This window comes from Andrena cerasifolii, chromosome 8, assembly GCF_050908995.1.
Source record: "Andrena cerasifolii isolate SP2316 chromosome 8, iyAndCera1_principal, whole genome shotgun sequence".
In the NCBI taxonomy this organism is placed as follows: Eukaryota; Metazoa; Arthropoda; class Insecta; order Hymenoptera; family Andrenidae; genus Andrena; species Andrena cerasifolii.
In genome coordinates, this window is record NC_135125.1 from 6727577 (window position 1) to 6747129 (window position 19553).

Genomic DNA, 19553 nt, shown 5'->3' on the forward strand with positions numbered 1-19553 from the left:
GAGAGAGAGAGAGAGAGAGAGAAAGAGACGAAGACCAAAACACGCGCGATATCGTGGATTCAGGGGATGGAACGGGATAGGACGAAGGAGTGGTTCAGTGGGTCCTCGTTGATCTTGGCTCGAAGACGCTCGGCGGCTGCACAGGGGGCTTGGTAAAACCAGTTCGAAAATCAGGAGAATGCCGACTCTTGTCGTAGATTTTGATACCTTTTCTATGAATTTTACCAAGCCCCGACGAGTCCGAATGTCCCCCTGGTGCACGTCCACGGAGGTTCGAACAAGTAGCCAACACCACCTCTGTTTCTCCCGCAAGTCACTCGACTAACCGCCCACAGTTAAGAGACCAAAGAAAAGACAGAAAAAAAAAACAGACCATTTTTTTTCTGTAAACGACAGCCTCTAATGATCTGTTCGTACGACTTGCAGCTCCACGGTGGCTCATCCCTCGGAATTGCCACCCTCTCCTCATCAGTGGGAATAAAAATCTTCTCCGATATCGCGAGCCATGGACGCGCGACCGAGTTGATTCGCTTCACGCGAAGAGCGAACCTTGATGGATCTTCGACGGCCCGAAGAGAAGGGGGAGAGAGTGTGTGAGAAACAGAGGAGAGAGAGAGAGAGAGAGGGAGAGGGAGAGAGAAATACAGAGGGACAAATAAAGAAACAGGGAAAAGAGAAAGGAAAATATAATTAATAAAAAAAAAAGTAAAAAAGAGAAGAAGGATATGCAGGTCGAAAGAGGAAGGCATAGGAAGGACCCAATTTTGGGGTAGACCCCGGATGTGGATGGGAAATGGCGTGCCTGGGCGTGGGGGGCAGGACGAAGAGCCGCGGAGAAGAGCCAAGAGAGACAATAGACTGCCGAGCACTGTAGCCTCAATTTTCGACTAGCTGATACATATATACATAGACGTGTATGTATATAGATATCTATACATATATATTATACATACAACCACTGTATACATACGGAGAAGGGAGAAGGGAGCCTAGGAAGATGGACGCGCGCGCCGACTAGCAAGGATTTCGTCGAGGAGACACGAAGCGGAGCAGCCAAGGCAAGGGAGGAATGAGCAAGGAAGGGGATGATCGGTCACCGAAGGGGTTCAGGGCCAAGGACCGTGTAACTGCGAGAGGAGACGAGATCTTGAGGAACCGTAGTCTGTAAGGGAGCGTCGATACGACGGGCCAGTCTTTTTTCTTTCATTCTGTACTTTCTGTTTTTAAGTAGATTTTACACGCAACTCTATATGTATGTACACCGTAAAGCGAGGGCCGCGAGCGCTAAGTGACTGGGGCGGGAGAAAGGCGGCCATGATGGCATCATCTGTTCTTCCTCGTCAGTCTCGAGGCTTCTGCTTCCTCTCGAACGGTTCAGCTCTCTAAACTCGAGGAACTCGCTGCTCGGGAACGTTGCACCTGCGGTATCCTCCCACCAGTCGAATCGCAAGAGCCAGACAGACGAGCTGAGCGTTCAGAGCACTATTCGCGAGCGCTACGGTTTATTTTGTATCTGCTGACGCGGAGCAACGATAGAGGCGACGTGTCCCTCGAGCACGGGGATCCTGGACGCGATCCTCTCGCGAAACGGAGGATGGGGAGAACCGCGGGAGTGGAGTCGGTCTCTGGCCCCTTTCCGCTTGCATACGCGTCGCGAATCGCGCGACCATAGGGTTTATATTACCGATTCGGAGACGTTCCGTAATCAGCGCGGCCCTTCGACGAGGACGCTGAACCACTTCGTCGGAGAAAGGAGCCAAGTCAGGTGTGGAGGCCGAGCTGAATGGAAATCCAATGGAACAGAGTCTAATTTGAATGTACGTCGCTTCAAGGACGCGAATCCTGGGGGCAGAGGCGGAGGGTCGTTAGAAGAAGGCAAGGATATCCAAGCTCTGGAGGACAAGCACAACTCTCAACAAGCTAGAAACTTTGCTCTGCTCGCTGAGGGAGGCTTCCACGAAGAATCGACGCTACTGATCAAGACGTCCACGCCTCCACGGAACGAACTCTCGTTTCTTCCCCTACCGAGCCCACGATCCTGCATCGCGTATGCAGCTCGCTTAGGGAGCCACGAACCTCAGTCTTCTATCTTGAGAGTCCTACTTCTCAGCTGCCGCAGAAGACAAGCTCGTCCCTGAAGACTGCAGGAACCATCGCACCGACGGTTGTTCCAGCAACAGGCTGCATCGAAGACTAGCCTCGACCAACGGAGCCCTGGGACAGCTTTCTCATTCGCTGCCCTCGAGGATAAAGAGGAGACGCCTCCTTTTCGAGAATGCCTAGGAATCGCGCGGATTCCTAAAGCTCTCGCGGTAGGATCGCACGATTCATTCCGAGCAAACGCACTGCCGACGACGGTGTCGCCAATCGACGAGGAGCGAACAAAACGAGGAGATACTAGCAAGAGACGCCGAGGACGCGCCAAGACGGATCGCCCGAATCGTCGCGAGTCGTCTACGCGTAGATAGGTACCCTAGTTTAATTTCAAGCTACGTTTTCTTCTCGCAAGCGCCTCCGCGCGGTATCTCGCCTCGGTTGTTTCCACTGGAATCGGCCTCCGCGTGCCTAGGACCGCGATCCTCTTTCGTTTGCGTTCAGAGTCGAGGTATCCCTCTCGCGCGGCGACGTCGCCGACGAACGATCCCACGCGACGGGTCACCGTCGACGGCGTCGGTCCTCGCCCACCGCTAGCCAGATAAATCACGATACTTCGATTCGGACGCGCCGCGAGGCCAGACGACGGACGCACGGTACCTACAATTACGTTTCTGAGTGTGATTTTAGTTTAAGGAACTTAGGTAGCCAGTAGCCTCGCGACAGAGTACGCCTGTTCGCGAGCAGCTAGGTATCGATTAACGCGGCGGCGAGCGCCGACACTTGACCTTTGATTTTCCAAAGGATCGATGGGAAACAACGCACTGTGTTCTCTTCTTTTTTCTTTTTTATTACGCGTACTCAACTGATTTCTACTACGATCTTACATTGTAAACAGTATCATTTAAGTACACTTCTTGTAGCGATTCTACCGTACTCGTGGCGGGCGAGTGACGCGAATGGAAGCCTCCGCGATTCTTTAGGGCGATCGGTCGTGGAGGCGGTGCGCAGGATCGAGCAAGCAGGTGCGCGTTTGTCCGAGGACTTCGATGGGAAATGAAACGACGCGACGGATGATCCTCGACGATTGAAGGCACGGCTTCGCTGGCGTGATAGGCGTGTAGTGTGCTGAGTGTAAGCACCGTAGCGCGTGGTCGCGATCCGACAGGCGCCTCCACTTACATTTCTAAGCAGCGGGGCGTAAAAGTGTGGACGCGTCGCGGCACCTTTCCTCGCCCGGAGTCTTCTTGTCTTTTGCAATCGATCGAGCACCGTCGGTTTCGCCGTGTCGGGTAGCTGACCGCTTCTCTCATCATTTGTAAATAGGTCATCGCGTTCATCGTGTATATACGTTTAGTGGAGTCGCCGATTGGATTCATCGAAGCAGGAAGCGAGCGCGTACAGCGGGCCCAGCGGGCGAAGCTTTCGTCCTGTCTAACCGCGGCTGATCTCAAAACGAGAGCACAATGTGCCGAGTCCTTACCAAGATGAATAGCCGCAGTTAGAGGCAACGAAAGCTTCGTGGAAAGTCCCTCGTACCGCGAGAACGTTGGCGGACGAGTGCGTTCCTTTCGGACTTCTTCCAAGCGCGACCGTCTCGCAGGAGCGCGAGAATAAAGGAGAATGCCTACTTTTAGGATCCTGCGGGGTCTCGGTTTTAATCTTGAATCGTTCGTGTATAGTTTCTCGCTTTTAGAGTGTGATTTTTTACCTAGTTTTAAGATTAGATGATCCTCTTCGCGCCCGGAGTCGAATAGACGTGAAAGGCTGCTCTCTCGTTTTATCGCGGACCCGCGGACGTTCTCGTCCCGACCCAAAGCTTTTTTAATCTTTTAACAGCCTTTTGCAAGCCTCCACGGAAAGAGACGGCTCGATTCCCCCCCGAGATGTTCTCGGATCAGATTCATCGGTGATCGGTATCGAGCGGAGACGAGCGGAGTGGGAACGAAGAAGGGAGGAATGGGTTTATTCGCCTGTTTTAGAACGGGGAGTCCTGAAAGTAGAGCGCGCGACTCCGTCGACGTTTCGCGGCGATCCTGGATGACGCGCGCAGGTGTAAAGAAGGTGAAAAATAAAAAAATGAAAAAAGAGAGGGTAGAGGAGATCGCGGAGAACAGTGGAGGTAGGAGCGCGGAGAATAGTGTGCGCGAGAATGGGAGGGAGAGCGTGAGTGCGTGTGATTCAATGTTTCCTATTAAACGAACGTGATCGCTTATCGGCAAGGTTTGTAAATACGTAGCTCGCTGTAGCTGGTCAGTTGGGCATTTAACGGTACACACGCCTCGACGGAGCAGAATAGAGGCGAGAGCGAGGCGGGAAGGAAAACGAAGGGGGAGGCGGTAGAATTTTGGGAACTAGAGCGGGTTTGAAAGCTACCCCCACCCCCGTTCGTCACATTTATACGCGCATACGCACGCGCGTGCACGCAGGTGGAGCGAGGATTTTCGAGTACACCTCGCGGCCGTGTGCGTCTGTGGGGTCGGCTCTCCCCGCATCGAGAGCCGGCGACTAAAATTAATTCGATGATACTGGAGGCTAGGTGATAATGCATTAAGTCGTTAAGGTACCTACGTTATAGATAATGAGTAATTAAGCGACAAAAAAGAAAAGAAACTCCACGTATACTCCACACTAGCGAATATGCCTTCATTATGGAAAGTGGCTGGCACGAGATGCACCAAACAATAAACTTGCTACGGATGAAAAGAAAGAGAGAAAGAAAATAGAAAACGACTGCAAACCGGTGGTTCTCTTGCCTCCGATTTGGCACATCATTTACCGTCACCTTGTCGCCTCCTCCACCTTTGTTTCTTGCGTTTCTTTCTCCTACGTCGACACGTTTCTTTCAGGTTCTTTGCACGACGGTCCCTACGTGTTGCGCTTGGTTTTTGTGTCTGATCGATTCTGTTTTGCTTGGAGAGACGGTCATTGGGATCCTTAGATCGCGACACTTGAAATCGGCGATTTTTAAATCGAAATTCAAATCTCGCGTCGCGTGAAATGCTTGGTACCGAATTCAGAAATTATTGTGAAAAAAATTCGCGAGGATTTGGATTGTCCGAGTTGTAATTTGTTGCAATCCAATGACGCTAATCTGGGCCCATAATTGCAATTAACGTCTAACTGCTTTTAAAAAGTTTCAAATAACTTCCATGTAAGTAGAGCACTTAAGTTTTATACGGTGTGTCTCTCCAAGCTTCCTAATTTATTTACAATTCACGAGTCCACGCACAAATCAGCCAAACGACGAGGCAAGAGGGATGCAAGTTTCTCGTCCTCTGTCGACTTTTATCCGGCTGGCCTGACATCTCGAGCACTTTTCGACTTTTCGCGCGTACAGCGGAAAGCTAAACGATCGCAGAACACTAGTTTGTAAGAGACGACAGAGAGCCGTCGTAGCGTTGCGTAGCGGTGGAGAATCGGAATGAGAGCAAGAGCAGAGTAGATGATAACGCGACGACCTGTCGTTAGTAACTAAGAGGCCTTAATATATTGCGTTTACGGACACGCGCGTCGGTTCGACTTAAGCATAAACACTTATCGTAGACGAGGACAGGACACAGTTTGTCGCTGGTTCAGCGCAAGTAATCGATAGTACCGGGCACGATGTACAAGATGGATCTATTTATCGAGCCTGGTCCCCGCGACAGCTACCGGTCAACTTTCCCACGTAGAACCAACAAATTCGCACCTGTTCTCTAACAGCGGCAGCCTCGCAACTGCAAACGAAATTCGTTCAAGTGTTCGCCTCCCAAGAAACTAAAAGAGTCGAGTTAAGGGACAAACTAAAATTCAGAATTGTATCCCGAAGCTCAAGCTGATGCACCTGGAAAAGTGTACGGAGCAGTCGCGGGGCCCCAGAGCGAAATTTAAACACTGCGCTCCGCTTCGTTCCGCGTGGATTCCGTCGCCACGAGACAGATGTGCCACTAGAGAAAAGGAATCGTTGCACAAATGACGCGTTTACGACTCGACCGTAAACCTTAGACGAGCAAGATGCAAATGAAAATGGGACGAAGTTGCGGGTGTCGCAACCGTTTCGTCGCGCTTCGCGAAAGGCCGCGATCCGTTCGCCGCCGTGCAGGGACAGTTAAAAGAGCCAAGCTCGCGATAAAACGGCGCGGGCAATAACGTTAAAGCTGTACAAGTTCAGACCGCCTTTCGAGATAATTCTAAATACCAAATGAGAAGCAATCGTCGTTGATCGGTAGACCGCGGCGCGCAGATTCAAGGGCTCGGCGGGCACAGTAGATGGAATCGAAGTGGAATGAAGCAGAACGCGCTCCTGTACAGAGACGTGAGTTTTTTTTGTCAGGCATAGTAGGTACGTTTCGCGCGATTGTAGAGGAGGCGGTTAATGTCATTCGCACTGGCCACGTATACAGCGTATCTCATTCTAAAGAAGATCTCTTAACGATCGTAGTTCTTCCCTGGTGAAAAATACAGTTTCGCATCAGCACTGCCAGTTTCATCACCGTTAACTCGAGTAATCGTCGTTGACCACCCCGGTTGCTTTCCTTCTCGTTCTAGGTCTTTCAGTGGATTCCTGATAGTGAAGTGGGGATTGTTCCGAGGGGCGCGTAAAACCGAAGCTGATCCTCGCGAGACCTTCTTAGTTTTAAACCTTCGATGTTCTTTAATACAGCCTCTTCAAAGAATCCCCTTCACTGTCTCTAGTCTTGAACTACAGCGGGAGCAGAATTAATTGGCTATTTAAGACCACCCCTTCACCGTTGCATTATGCCACTTTGCCTGTGATGGGTGGGGTAGCTCTCCTCCAGTGGCCTTAAACAGGCAATCTACTCTTGCTCCCACGGTGGCAGGGAAATATGGCAGGGAACGAAACTCGTGGAGAGCAGGAGGAGAGGAGAAATGAATTCGTCACGTGCGCGGAATATATTGTCTGTATAAAGAGAAACTGTCGGTGGAGGAAGGGCGCCTACAAACGCGTGCACATTGTCTGGCACCCGTGAGCGTGTAAATATTAGCGTGTAATCTTGGGAATTCGCGTACCTTGAAAGTAGCCCGAAGCCTTTTCACAATTAGCGATAAAAAGAGAGCGAGATAAGGGTGGGAGATGGAAGGGCGCGTGGAAGTTTAGACAGCCAGGCACAAAATGAAAGAGACCTCAGTTGTTGTACATAGTAGCGTAGATGTATTACCTCGATATTAAGGTGATTAAGGTTCTAAGGTTTTAACCGTACGTATAGGTATGTACTTACAGGTTCGAGCTCGGACGGGTTTAAGGGCGGGCAGGTGTATTTTTTAGCGGCTAGGCGATTGCGTGGGTCCCTGAGCCTCGAGCTGGAAGTTTCACCCTCTACGTGGGCGTTTTCTCCAATCTAGTTCTCCCGACACCCACCCACCCCCAGCCTCGACCCTCGCTAATCTTCCATTCTCGAGCTAGGATTTAAGATCGTACCACACACGATCCTCTGAACCAACCCTGAAGGATCCTCGCGCAGAAAGGGGCTCGCCCGTCACGATACACCCTCCCCCTTTCGTCGATCGTTTCCCATCGCGTCGGGCGAGCCTCGTTTTTACTATTACGAGAAAAGAAAATGTACGAAAAAAAAAGAGGGAACGATAGCTGATATTTAGGATACGAGGCTCGACGATCCGGCACTTCTTGATTTAGAAGACGAATTAGCCTCCCTTCGGATGCGTCGCGAGGATATATTTTTTTTAACGTATCGACGACAGTGGTTTTACTCGCAGAACTCGCTGTTGAGAACGCGCTCGACAGATCGACGAGTCCACACCCCTCGACAGACGAACCTTTTCACCAAGCATCCCCCGTTTTCGAAAACCCTTAGGGCGCTCACCGGAATGTTCCCTTGAAGCAGACGCGACGACTCGTTCGGGCCGCGGTAGAAACGGTGAAGCGCGTCGACGTGCTAAAGTGCGAGTGCTCGATCGTTGATCAGTTATTTCGATCGTCTATTTAATGTTCTTGCGTGTCCCTTGTTCTTGGTGTCTTGTACTTGTAAATATGCCCGCGGTAGTTGTCCAGCACGGAGTCCTCTCGGTCGATGGAGCCCGGTCAGAACGAAATTCCTCTGTGATAATACACTCGATAATCTTAAAATTCACGTTTCAACCTAGCATCCCAGAGCGCTCGAAAGATAAACGGCTCGGAGTCTAACGAGCCACGCATGAGTCACCTGTATCGCTCGGCGGATAGCCCCGCCGTAGATTCACGAACGATTGAACCCTGGAAATTGCTGAATACCGACGGGATCGACGTCAGGACTCCTTAAGAAACGCGAATCTCGACCTGTTCGTGGAACTCGCGCGTTTAATTAGACCCCGAATACAAGGCCGTGAATTAGCGACGGCCACCGTGTGTACATAAAGCGGAACTGTAAGGATTGCGATAAGCGTGCGAGCTCTCTTAGAACTTCGCAGGTATGTAAACGTTAATACATACGAACGCAGAGATGCGTACGGAGATGCTGTCTCGCACGCGCGTAGCATCGTTTCCATTTGTAGTGGGTATATGTGTGTACGTTTGGAAAATCGGGGGAGGGGCGAGTAGATCGTTCCCACTCGAACCACTCTAAATTCACGGCCAAAATAATCTCTAGGTGATGCTCGTATGCCTTTTACACACACTCGTACACACGCGCGCACACACATACAGAATTATACGTTTCACACACGAGCTGGGGCGCACGGGGTGGCGGTTAAGACATTGCAACCCCCTCGTGGTGTCGACGGGATAGCTCGATTGATAGTGGAAGGTAGATGAAACCGCCGATCGGTTCTGACGGTAACAAACCCTGCTGACCTTTTTATATTTATCAATATAGAGTATTGGAGAACACTTCTTCGACTGATTTCAATCCTCACGCTGCTGACAGATCGAGGACAGGGACGGTGATCGATTAATTAAACCCACCCCGTGCGAAAGGCATTCGCTGTAAGTTTCTCTTCCTGTTCCCGACGAACATCCCCCGAGCTTGCCGGCGGATCGGCGGGCGAAAGTCGATCGGGATTCTGAGCAGAGTTCGCCAGGAGGTCGCCGACCCTTCCGCTGGTCTGTATTTATTAAGGGACTCCGCCGCGGCGAGGGTGCGGTAACGTGTAATATACGCCATTAACGTCGCAGCTTTAGAAATGCGGGGGGTTTAGTGTAAACGTAGGTGAAATAGGGGGACGAAGTAGAGAGGCTGATCTCCGCCGTGTAATTTTTATAAATAATTGAAACGATCCATTGTAAACAGTACAAGTTCGTCGTAACGCAGCGTTGTTGCGGGGATAGCAGAGGGGCAGCGAATACATACATATATATACATATATATATATATATATACATATATACATATATACATATATATATATATATATACTTGTTTGTAATATAATGACAAAGTGGCCACCGCGTGGGTGGCCAGTGTCGTGGATGCGCGCGACGACTTCCTGGCGCGACTCGAATCCCACGAGAAAAGGAACGCGATATTTTTAAACATTGCTCTTCAAAAATATTTTGCACGGCGTCCAAGGGAGATTTGGACGCTCATAGGTGTCCGGCGACGCGATCGAGAACCGATCGACCTTCCTCAGGCGCCCGATCGCCGATAACGCTCGAGGCTGTGTCCCCTTCGATACGTTCTAGGAAACACGTGATAAGACTCGAGGCCGAGGCACTGTACTCAAATGTAAATAGAGAAAGGAAACTTGTAAAGAGAAGACAGACGCGAGAAGAGAAATTATACGATAATCGCGTGTCTCGACGCCTATGCCCGTTTAATCTACGCACAGACGAGAGAGGGCGGCGATTATTGCTGATCACTATTAACTAATAACTCTAAACGCAGTTTATTCTCTATCTGTGTGTGTCGGTTTCGATTGGACATAGATTTTGTATCACCCCTTTTCTCCGTGTATGGTGTGTAGCCAGAGGGTCGATTTCAAGGGGGATTGGGACCAGGTGCGCCGTTAATCGAGTGGTCGACGAGATTCGGAAACGCTTTGTACCGAGAAGAACGTAGGAGGACTCTATGTTTGCGTCTTGAAATACTGTGCTTCAGTTGAACGCCAACTTTTATAGGGGACGCCACTGGCTTTTCAGTGGAGTGTTTTTTTTTTTTGTTTTTTACGTAAAAGTCGCCTCCCGGTCTCGATCGAAGTCGACCCTTTGAATTGTAGATTCAATCGTGTCTTTCACAACTAAGTAGTCCTTGTAAATCGATTCGCGATAGACGGAATCGCGTTTTCTCGAAACTAGCTCGTAACGTAAGGTATACAAGTTAAGGGGTCATGCTGATTCTTTGCCAGACAAAGAGGAATCTTAACGGACTATTCGATGTACGCTTTCGATGAACGCGCGCGATCTTGGTCGCGGCCGATTATTTAAAGATTTATCGTGCACATGTCGTAGATGTGTCTGCGCACCGGGTGCTGGAGACCAGTTTTCAGACCAATCGGACAAGGAACAGTCTCGACAACTTACTTTTCATTCGAGCTTAAAGTGCCCTCATCTTTCGTCACTTATCGCGAGGAGAAATTCAGATTTCGGGAATTCGAGTTCGACCTTAAAGAGCCTTTTGCTTGAAAGAAAAAAAAAAAGAAAAAAGAAACGAGACGGGAGAAATTAGAAAGGAACGAAATTGGTCTTAAGCCCTTGTTTTCTCTGGTACTAGCTGTAAAAATGTCGCGAATTATTAATTGAAGCCCCGTGGACGATCGGCGAGGGGATCGAGCGCGAAGGGAGCACTCCATCGTTCCTCCCTTACACCTGGATCCTTCGCCGATGCAAACGTCCGCGCGGCGGTAAATCGATCGATCGGTACTTCTCGATATATGCACACGTTTATCGTCGTAGAGCCGAACTTCACGGAAGATCGTAGTCGATCCCCAGCCTTTTCTAATCTCGAGCGACGCGAGATCGTGCTCGCGGCAACTTCGACAAACAATCAAATCGCGGGAACTCCGAATCAAAAAGACGAGAGGCATGGAATAATGGGGCGACTGTGACACACACGTACACACTGACACGCGCGGGAAAGAAATATCGGACGCATCGACGGAGGACATGAAAAGGCGAGACGATTAAACTTTCACGACGGGAATTTCTCGAACGCTCGGCAATTTCATACAGCGTATAATTTCTCGCGGCACGGCGGCATAGCATCGATTATGTAAATTAAGTTTGTAAGATTCTCCGACTAGTAGCGTAAGAAACGATCTCGCGCAACGAGCAATCGCGTGTCCCCGTAGAAACTCTCTTCCCATCTCCGCTTGGACTTTCACGGAATCTTCGGCAGCAGACACTTCGCTCTACTCGTCAGCTAGGATAGAAAACCACCCCTCGGATCCTCACCGGCGGGAACTCGATTTCTCGTTGCGCGGCGCTCGAACGATTCCAAGTTTGTACGCGTAACGATTAGACAGAGGCAAGACTTTTGTATCTGTACCAAGCATTCTTTCGGAGCCGAAAGTTTAATCGACCATTTCGATGATTCGCGAAGGGCGACGAGAAAAACAGCGAACGACGAATACAAAAAAAAAAACAAAAAAAAAATGGACAAAACCGGAGCATTGAAGACTGGCAATCAAAACTAACGTAGGCAGATTTAAAATGCAGATTTGTTCCGGTGTTTAGCGCGATCGTGCGCTGCCCTGAGAGGCTGGAGCCGCGGACATTGATTCGTTTAGTTTGCCTGAATTCGTGGACGACGTGGAAATTATTGGAGGGTCGAATTGGAAATCGGAGAACTGTCGTGGAAACGGAGGGAAGCTTGTTCGATTAAAGGAAATTAATAGAAGCTTGTGGGTCGAATGGTTCGGTATGTTTTCGAGGATCGAGGCTGATTTTGTTGATCGATTATTTTAGCGACGATCGTGCTAAGCTGGAAGAGATCGGCGATGAAACTAATGCAATTCTATGCAACTCTCCTTCAAAAGAAAATAGATCGTACAGTTTTGCGAGTAAAATGCGCGTCTAATGTAACGCTAGCGAGTAGATAGGTAGGTACCTGCATTTCATGAAATTTAACATGCTTGAATAGCTCCTCAATAAATCGTTATACATGTTTTGATAAACCATGCTGTTTGATTATTCATCCCTTTGCGTATCTGCACCCTCACCTCTCTACTTCTTTCAGACACCTGCTCCGCCAACGGACTTCCCGAAAACACGTCCCACGCTCTTCCCGTAAGCTAAGCCACTTCCACCTTCGATCAAGCATTCACAGTAACTCGAAGAAGAACAGTACGCCGAGTACACTGTAGTATTTTGCTTTCCCGTGTTCCAAGAAACCCAAGGTAACATACTGATCATTCCACCTTAAATCATCTCTGCTTCCTCTTATCGCGCTATTTCAGCTACGTTTCTTCCCTCTAAACCGCGCGAGGGGTTCCCAGGATTCCGTGGAATCACGTTTCACGGCGAGCGGAATTGTTGGATGTAAGTAACAGAGCAGATCGAGAGAGTTCGTAGAGGGGAATTCGCGAGTAATCGGCGAGCAGGACACACCGATTGGCAGTCGGGACATTGACGATAAATGGCAGCCGCCCCGTGGAGAAATTGCCAGCCAGGGAGATTCTAATCAGCCTGTCGGACGCCATAAGTTACGCTGTTAAGGAGTCGCAGATAACGGCCGAGAAAATAATAAGGCCTAATGAAACTGTTTGCAATGCTGATTAATGATAAAGGGAAGCCGGTCTCGGATTACACGTGGGCAGGCTCACTTTTTCCTTTCACCCTTCGCGGCTAATATTATTTCATACGGATGTGCAACGCGTTTCCTCCGGACCCCCCTTTGCACAGGGAGGCTAACGCGATAAGATAGCCAATTTATCAGTGGAGCAAACGGTATCGTGCTTCCCTTGCGTTCTTCGCAGCTGAATTACCGCCCGATCTCTCATTTTCGTCGACCAGAATCCAGGTGATCTATCAAAGAATTCTAACGCAGAGACGCGGATGAAGAGGATGGATAATTAATCGGGTATACAAGCCTCTCCAGGTGTTAGAAGAGTTAGAAGTCGACGTTCGCCCTCCCTCTCTGCTCGTACTCATTACTGTGCGAGTAGATTTCAGTGCTCATTTTCATAATCCTCGCATCAGATTTAATATATTCAATGATTCACCCCTCCGCTTTCTACGAACGCTATCAAGGCCACCCATTCTTCTTCCCCTCGAACTTTTTTTCAAACAGTAAAATAAATCAGAAAGCCAAAGTATTCGGTGTCCCCGCGACTGTGCCTAGAAGCACAGCGAAGTGAAGAATCCACAGCTTATCAACAGCAGGGCGACCTTCGCGGAGCCTTGGGGTGCGTGCTCGATAACCGAGGAGGACAAGAGAGAGCCCAAACGATTCGTACGCACGTAGCCCGGACAGAGAGGACGACTCGCGAGCAGAGGTAAACAGCTCGTTGCCTCGAAGGTAGCAAAAACCAGACCGAGCCTGAATTTCGCCCGACCTCGTTCCCCCGTGGCTTCGACGTCAGTTCTGCCTCGGCCGCGGAGAGTAACGTTTCGCAATCGCCATGCGGACAAAGTTGACACGTGAGCTTGGCCCTGGGTCACTCCGGAGCAGGGTCCGCAACTCGGTGGACCGTTCCGCGGTAAATCGGCGACGTATGCGCGAGGGGTACGGTGATGTAAGCAACTGTTTACAGGCAACACGCGCGATAAGGAACGTTTGCGCTCGCGGCGCGCCACGCGAAAATGGGGACCCCGAAGCGGGCATTCTTCAGTCTCCTCACGACTGTCTTTCGAAGACGTGCGTGCCGCTTCCGTGGCGCGTCAGTGGATCCGCGTGACACGCGTGCTCTTGCCCAGCGAGATTTCGCGTTCGTCCGGCCTAATCTCGTGCTTTCATCGCGGTCACCGTGACGGAGTGCTTCGCTCCCTTGTCAGTGCTGCGCTGGAGCTTCCTGGAGATATACTGCCCTCCACTGATTGCTGACTTCGCTGGCGACCCTTCGGCGATAGCGACTGCTGCTGGATTTTACATCGTCGAAGGTAAGAGTCTTTTATCTTTGTGTAGAATTCCGGGGCGACAGTCCCTACTCCCTAATAACTTTCGAAAGGAATCCTTGAGTGGCGCGACCGCTCGAGGGTTGAATCCTCCTTACCCCCAATGTTTGTAGAGTGTATATTAGATTAAGGTTATACCTAGTCGGGAGGCCGAAAAGTGGCGATTTTTTTTTGAAAAAGCGGAAGCATATATTTGTACAGAACTTTTTGCAATTAAAAGAGCAACATTTAAAGAACATTTGGTAATTTTTTTGTAGAAATATATTTAGGTTTATAATTAAAATACAACGATATCCAAGAAGCTTGTTTAAAAACGGTGAGCGAGATATCTGAAAAACTACTGTACCAATGGCTTCATGGTTTTAACTAATGACAGTTTTTCGTTGATAAAATCGAAACTATACAATGGAAAAAAAAACCCTCCGCCATTCAGTAGATTTTTATATAAAATATAAAATATCTTGCTGACCGTTTTTAAAAAGGCTTCTTGGATGTCGCTGTATTTTTTATTATAAACGTACATATTTTTCTACAGAAAAATTACCAAGTGTTCTTTAAATGTTGCTCTTCTAAGTGCAAAAAGTTCTGTACAAATATATGCTTCCGCTTTTTCAAGAAAAAATCACAAACATTCGCCTCTTTCCGGCCTCCTGACTAGGCCTAATCTTTAAGCTACTTGTTGACTGGCAATGAGAGTCAAACAAAGCATAGTAGATAAGACTCGCGATATCGCTGCAGAAGCATCGCCAAGCACAATCGCATCGATGCTGTGCGATCTTCTGAAATTATTCGCTGTTAAGCCACCATGTGGATCGCGTCAGATTGCCGCGTTATTTGGTTAATCGAAGGGAACGTCGCGCTACGCCCACGCGATGAAAGACGATCGAAGCGCGGTTAGGGGATCGATTTCGTTATTCCTGTCTATTTCCGTCGGGCCTATTTCGAAGCCACGACACTGGCTACTTGGAGCAGGAGTGCTTCCTCCTAGCGAGGTGTCGCGCGTTTTCACCGCGCCTCTGTCGCTTCATTGACAAAACGAGTTTCCCAGCGGCGCGTGCTGACGCAAGCGAGTGTTTACGATCAACACGTGCTGCGCAAGATTGAAGTGCACGGGGCTTCTCAGTAACGCCGCGAACGCTTTGCCAATCGTTCATCCTCCAGTCCTCCGCGATTCAGCGCTCGAGCAGCCGAAAATCGCCCCTCCGTTTCGCTGCCTCCGAAAAGTCGGAACCTTAAACTTGTTGCGCGGGAACAGAACAGACAGTATCGACTCTCGCGAGTGGCAAATCGAGTATGGAGCAAGAATTCGGTGCCTCTTCGCGGAGTTCCTGAAATTCAAAGCTTATCCGACTATCGTGACTCTTCGGTGATTCTGAAACGCCCGCCGGTTCAGCGCTCCATATTTTCCAAGTGTAACTTCGCAGCGATGAGGGACAAACGAAGCTTGACAAATCGCACTTTATTCTCGCGAGAATGAAACCCAGTATCTTCCTCTTCGAATTTATTCCCCGAGATGTCTTTGCATCCAACTCGCTCGAAATTTCGCGTGTCTGAAGTGAGCACAGTGCCGCGAATCCCATCCGAGCGAATTTCCCCGAGGACGGGGGAAGCGCGAAAGACACTGGACACTAATCGCCAGGCACGCGTTTCCGTCGCGTTTTCGACGATCGACGGGATCCGCGGCTGAGGCGATGCTGGGCGTGCGGCGCGAAAGGTGATCGTGCGAATTATTGTCGTTGCAGTGCCGCTCGATTAACGACGCGCACTACCGAGCGGTGGATGGCAGCGAAACGCCGACGACAGTGATGTAACGGTGGAAAATAAAGCGGTGACTCGTATGGATATTGGTACCGTGTGCTGGCGCACGCGTAAACACGTGAAAGAGCACGGCCATCGCGCCTCGGCGATCAATTTCCCTCGAATTTCGAAGGCAGTTTTTGAAAATCCTTGCCCACGCCGGTCAGCTCCCCCTCGCCATCCACCCTTTCTTCCAATCGCCGTGCCAACTTTTCGACGGTTCCTCCTTCGACTTTGATTCGTCCAACTTGTTACGTGCTCGCTATTTTCCACGGTGCATCTGCCTCCCTGTTCCCCGTCGAAATTGCGCGACAGTGAAGCACTCCGCCGTTCTCGAATGATTCCAGTGAAATTCGATCGAGACGCTCCGTTTCGCGAGACGATATCAGAAAAAAGAAAGCGAGAGAGACTCCGTCGGTGCACGTCAGACTCTATTTTCGCCTCGGCAACCTCTTGACACTTATTAGCGCTTTTCAAGTTCCCGCGCGCGGAGGTCAAAGCCGAGGCCTTATCGCGCCTAGAAACGCTGAAGTTCGTACTTTGCACGCGCCAGTGACGTATAAAGAAACCGAGGAAAACCCGACGCAGGCCGGCGATCAGCGGTTCGGAACGAATTTCGAAAGGTTCGGGGATCGCTGGTTGAAAAGGAGAAATCATCCGCTAGGTGAACGAACCCGCGGGCTGATTTTCTTATCGGAACTCCGACTGACATGGCCCGATGATCGATCCCGTACGATGTTGGACGACGAAACTTTATATTCTCAGCGGCTGAGAGGCTGAGAGACGGTAATCCATATTATCGAGGCATTACTGTCAACTCGTCTGCCCGTCCTCCCTTGCTAAGGCTTCTTCGGTTTCCTGCGGTCGCTTTACCGTAACTTCCCGTGCCAGTTATCCAGCCGCTCATCCGCCTACGCGATCGAGGAAAATCCTCGGGTGAAGTCGAATCGAGTGGTGCGACAGCACAGGGAAAGTTACGAGGGGACACGTGGAGACGTGGAAACGGGAGGAGAGCTTTATCGCGGTAGAATCTGTCGGGAACGATCGGTGCGGTGCCCCGCGGATTAATCGCAGGTGATTGAACCGCGGATGGGGCCAGCTGGCTTAAATACCAACGCGATAATAAACGGCAACTTTCTCGAAGCAGGTTTCGGCGCGACGATGACGAACAGTCGAGGCGGTTGCGCGACGAAAATTCAGAAAGGTGAGGATCGCGTTCGGGAGTCATCGATCGATCGACTTGCTGCTCGCGCTTGAGCAGCGACCTCCTGGAGCGCTTCCGATCACCATGGGCCATGGATCGTCCTGCTGTCGGCATCGTAAAAAGGTGAGTAGTTTTATAGAATTATATATGTTTTTGTTAGAATTTTAATGACGTACGCGTGGAAGAGAAATTAATGCTCGAGTTGGAAAACGATTGTACAGGCGGGCAGCGTTAAGGCATTTGAGTAGGTTAAGCGAGAGAAATGGGAGAAACTATGTATCTTCTACTTTGAAATTTAAATGATACGCGCTGATAGAAATTCTGCTGGGTGGGTGCGCGATTATCCTGGCAGATGGCAGCACGATTCGACTTTAATCCGCGGCTTCGTAGCGCCGCTAATGGCATTCAAATTTAAATCTCCGTGTAGGGATTAGTGGACTCTTAGTTTAAATTGACAGATTCAGAGTGACTGTCCTGTAACAGTCGACTGAGAACTATAGAATGTCATGCTGGAAATATTCTATCCCTTTATTAATTTCCACCGCCACTGTTATTTAAAATACCCCGCCAGAAATGTCTATCCACCCTTCCCAAATACTCCTCGGTATCGATCAAAGTTCCTAGCCGACACGATCGATGGGCATCGAATTTCGCCCGAGAGGCTGTGCCAGTCGACGTTGCGCAAGCTCGCGAAATGACAGGAGTGGCAACAAAACGATACTTTACCGTGAACCGTTGGGACCGATCGACCGGTTGGCGCGAATCGACGCCGGGTTATTTACGGCCACGTGCGGCGGCCATGTGGCGGCGGTTTTTGCCCCGCGCCTTGTACGGCCGCCGGTGATTTGTATGTATCCTTTTCTCATTTTTAATAAAGCCCCGAGCAGCCGGAGGAATCTGCCGGCAGAACCTGTTACCGATCGGTTGCACAAGCCTCCGTGTATCGGCGTCGTTAGATCTAACGACGCTGCGCGGTCGTTGCGAAAAAAGGCTGGGTAATAATCCATGGGAAAAGGGAGCGCGAGCAAGGGGGTGGCACGAGGGAAAGAGATGCCCCCCCTCGGACGATAGATATCGGACGGATTCGCGATTGTGCAATCGCGCCGGCCGGAACGGGCACGCGGCCTTCGAGTCGAGAATAACTCGGCTGCGAGTTATTTTCTGAGACCGATCCTGTGGCTGACATACGGCTGGGGGGGGAAAAAAATTAAGATTAAACGTGTTTAAACTGACTGTGCCCATGGGGTCAGTACATTCGCGCTGTACCGCTGGCTGCGAGCTTGGGCCACGGGTGCTTTCATATTCCTCATTGCCAGCGGGACTACGGGGAGGCACGGGGCAGGCTTGTCGAAAAGTTGTCAAGTAAAACGAGGCTGTTTGTTGTTCGTTGTGCTGGAAGTAGTGGAGAGGGGTGGTTTTGTCCGGTGATTGGGATTTTGATTATTTGTCTTGAATTTTGGGCGATGTCCAAAGGGTTGAGGTGTTGCGGAGAAACGGGAAGTTGAATCCACTGAATTTTAATGATTTAAGAGAGTACTCTAGTGTAAGTGCAGGTTTTTCAACGACATCTTCGGGAATTTATTTAACAAATACTATAAGCTTGTACTACCTGGCGTTTTGCCTGCATATTAAGGTATGTTTGAAGTAATGCACAGAATTTTTTTAAACTGTTTTATCGCACGTATACATAGATATAGTCGGCAATGCTAACTTCTTAAAAAAAAATCTTTTCCGATGGGCGTTGGTGTAGGAACTGTTCTGGTCATCCAAAATGGAAAAACTGAGGATTATTTTCTTTATTATGTTTGTCGCTATGGTTGGAACCAGAGAGGCCTTTTAGCAATAAAAAATTTGCAGAATGACAGCATACTGAAAAAAATGTTCGATTTTTACTGGTAAATTCAGCTGTTTTCGTTCTGTAGAATTAATTTTATACGAGATAGAAACTCGTCCGAGGTTCCAACCATAGGGACAAACATAATAAAGAAAATAATCCTTAGTTTTTCCAATTTGGATGACCAGAACAGTTCCTACACCAACGCCCATCGGAAAAGATTGTTTTTTAAAGAAGTTTGCGTTACCGACTATATCTCTGTATATGTGCGATAAAATAATTCAAAAAAATTCTGTGTATTACTTCAAACATACCTTGACATGCAGGCAAAACGCCAGGTAGTATAAACTTATAGTTTTTGTTAAATAAATTCCCGAAGATGGCGTTGAAAAACGAGCAGTCAAATTAGAGTACCCCCTTAAATTGGGGATATGGAAGGTGAAGTTAGGACAGTGGTTTCGTACTACCTTCGTTGGTCATCCACGTCATTCAGGTTCCAGTACCGATACCGCGAGAGTTGCGTGCGAGAATTCCCCGATGAACCTTTTTCGAGGGTCCCTGCATCGAGCAATTAGTTGGAAATTACATGTTTCACTCGGAACCGCTAATTTAATATTACCCGTCACGCTGAGGCGCGC

General features: G+C 49.5%; 2 protein-coding genes across 9 annotated transcripts in view; both read left to right on the forward strand.

The window, feature by feature from the left end:
- Positions 1-11108, forward strand: part of Nmo (serine/threonine-protein kinase nemo) — a 137040-nt gene extending 125932 nt beyond the window's left edge. For 3 of the 7 annotated variants that reach the window (XR_013086206.1, XM_076817989.1, XM_076817992.1), the window contains one exon: positions 8907-11108. Coding sequence is in view for 4 of the 7 variants with exons in the window: in XM_076817989.1 (XP_076674104.1) it covers positions 8907-8985 (79 nt within the window). In the remaining 3 variants the exon portion in view is untranslated. Of the gene's footprint in view, positions 1-426 lie in introns of all 7 variants that reach the window. The other 4 variants (XR_013086204.1, XM_076817990.1, XR_013086205.1 and 1 more) reach the window with 2 other exon arrangements.
- Positions 11109-13567: 2459 nt separating this feature from the next.
- Sarm (sterile alpha and armadillo motif) overlaps positions 13568-19553 on the forward strand; it is a 109613-nt gene continuing 103627 nt past the window's right edge. The window contains exons 1-2 of one of the 2 annotated variants that reach the window (XM_076817932.1): positions 13568-14065; positions 17025-17204. In XM_076817932.1, coding sequence (XP_076674047.1) covers positions 17166-17204 — 39 coding nt within the window. In that variant the 5' untranslated portion in view covers positions 13568-14065; positions 17025-17165. Of the gene's footprint in view, positions 14066-16249; positions 16952-17024; positions 17205-19553 lie in introns of those variants that run through there. The other variant, XM_076817930.1, reaches the window with a different exon arrangement.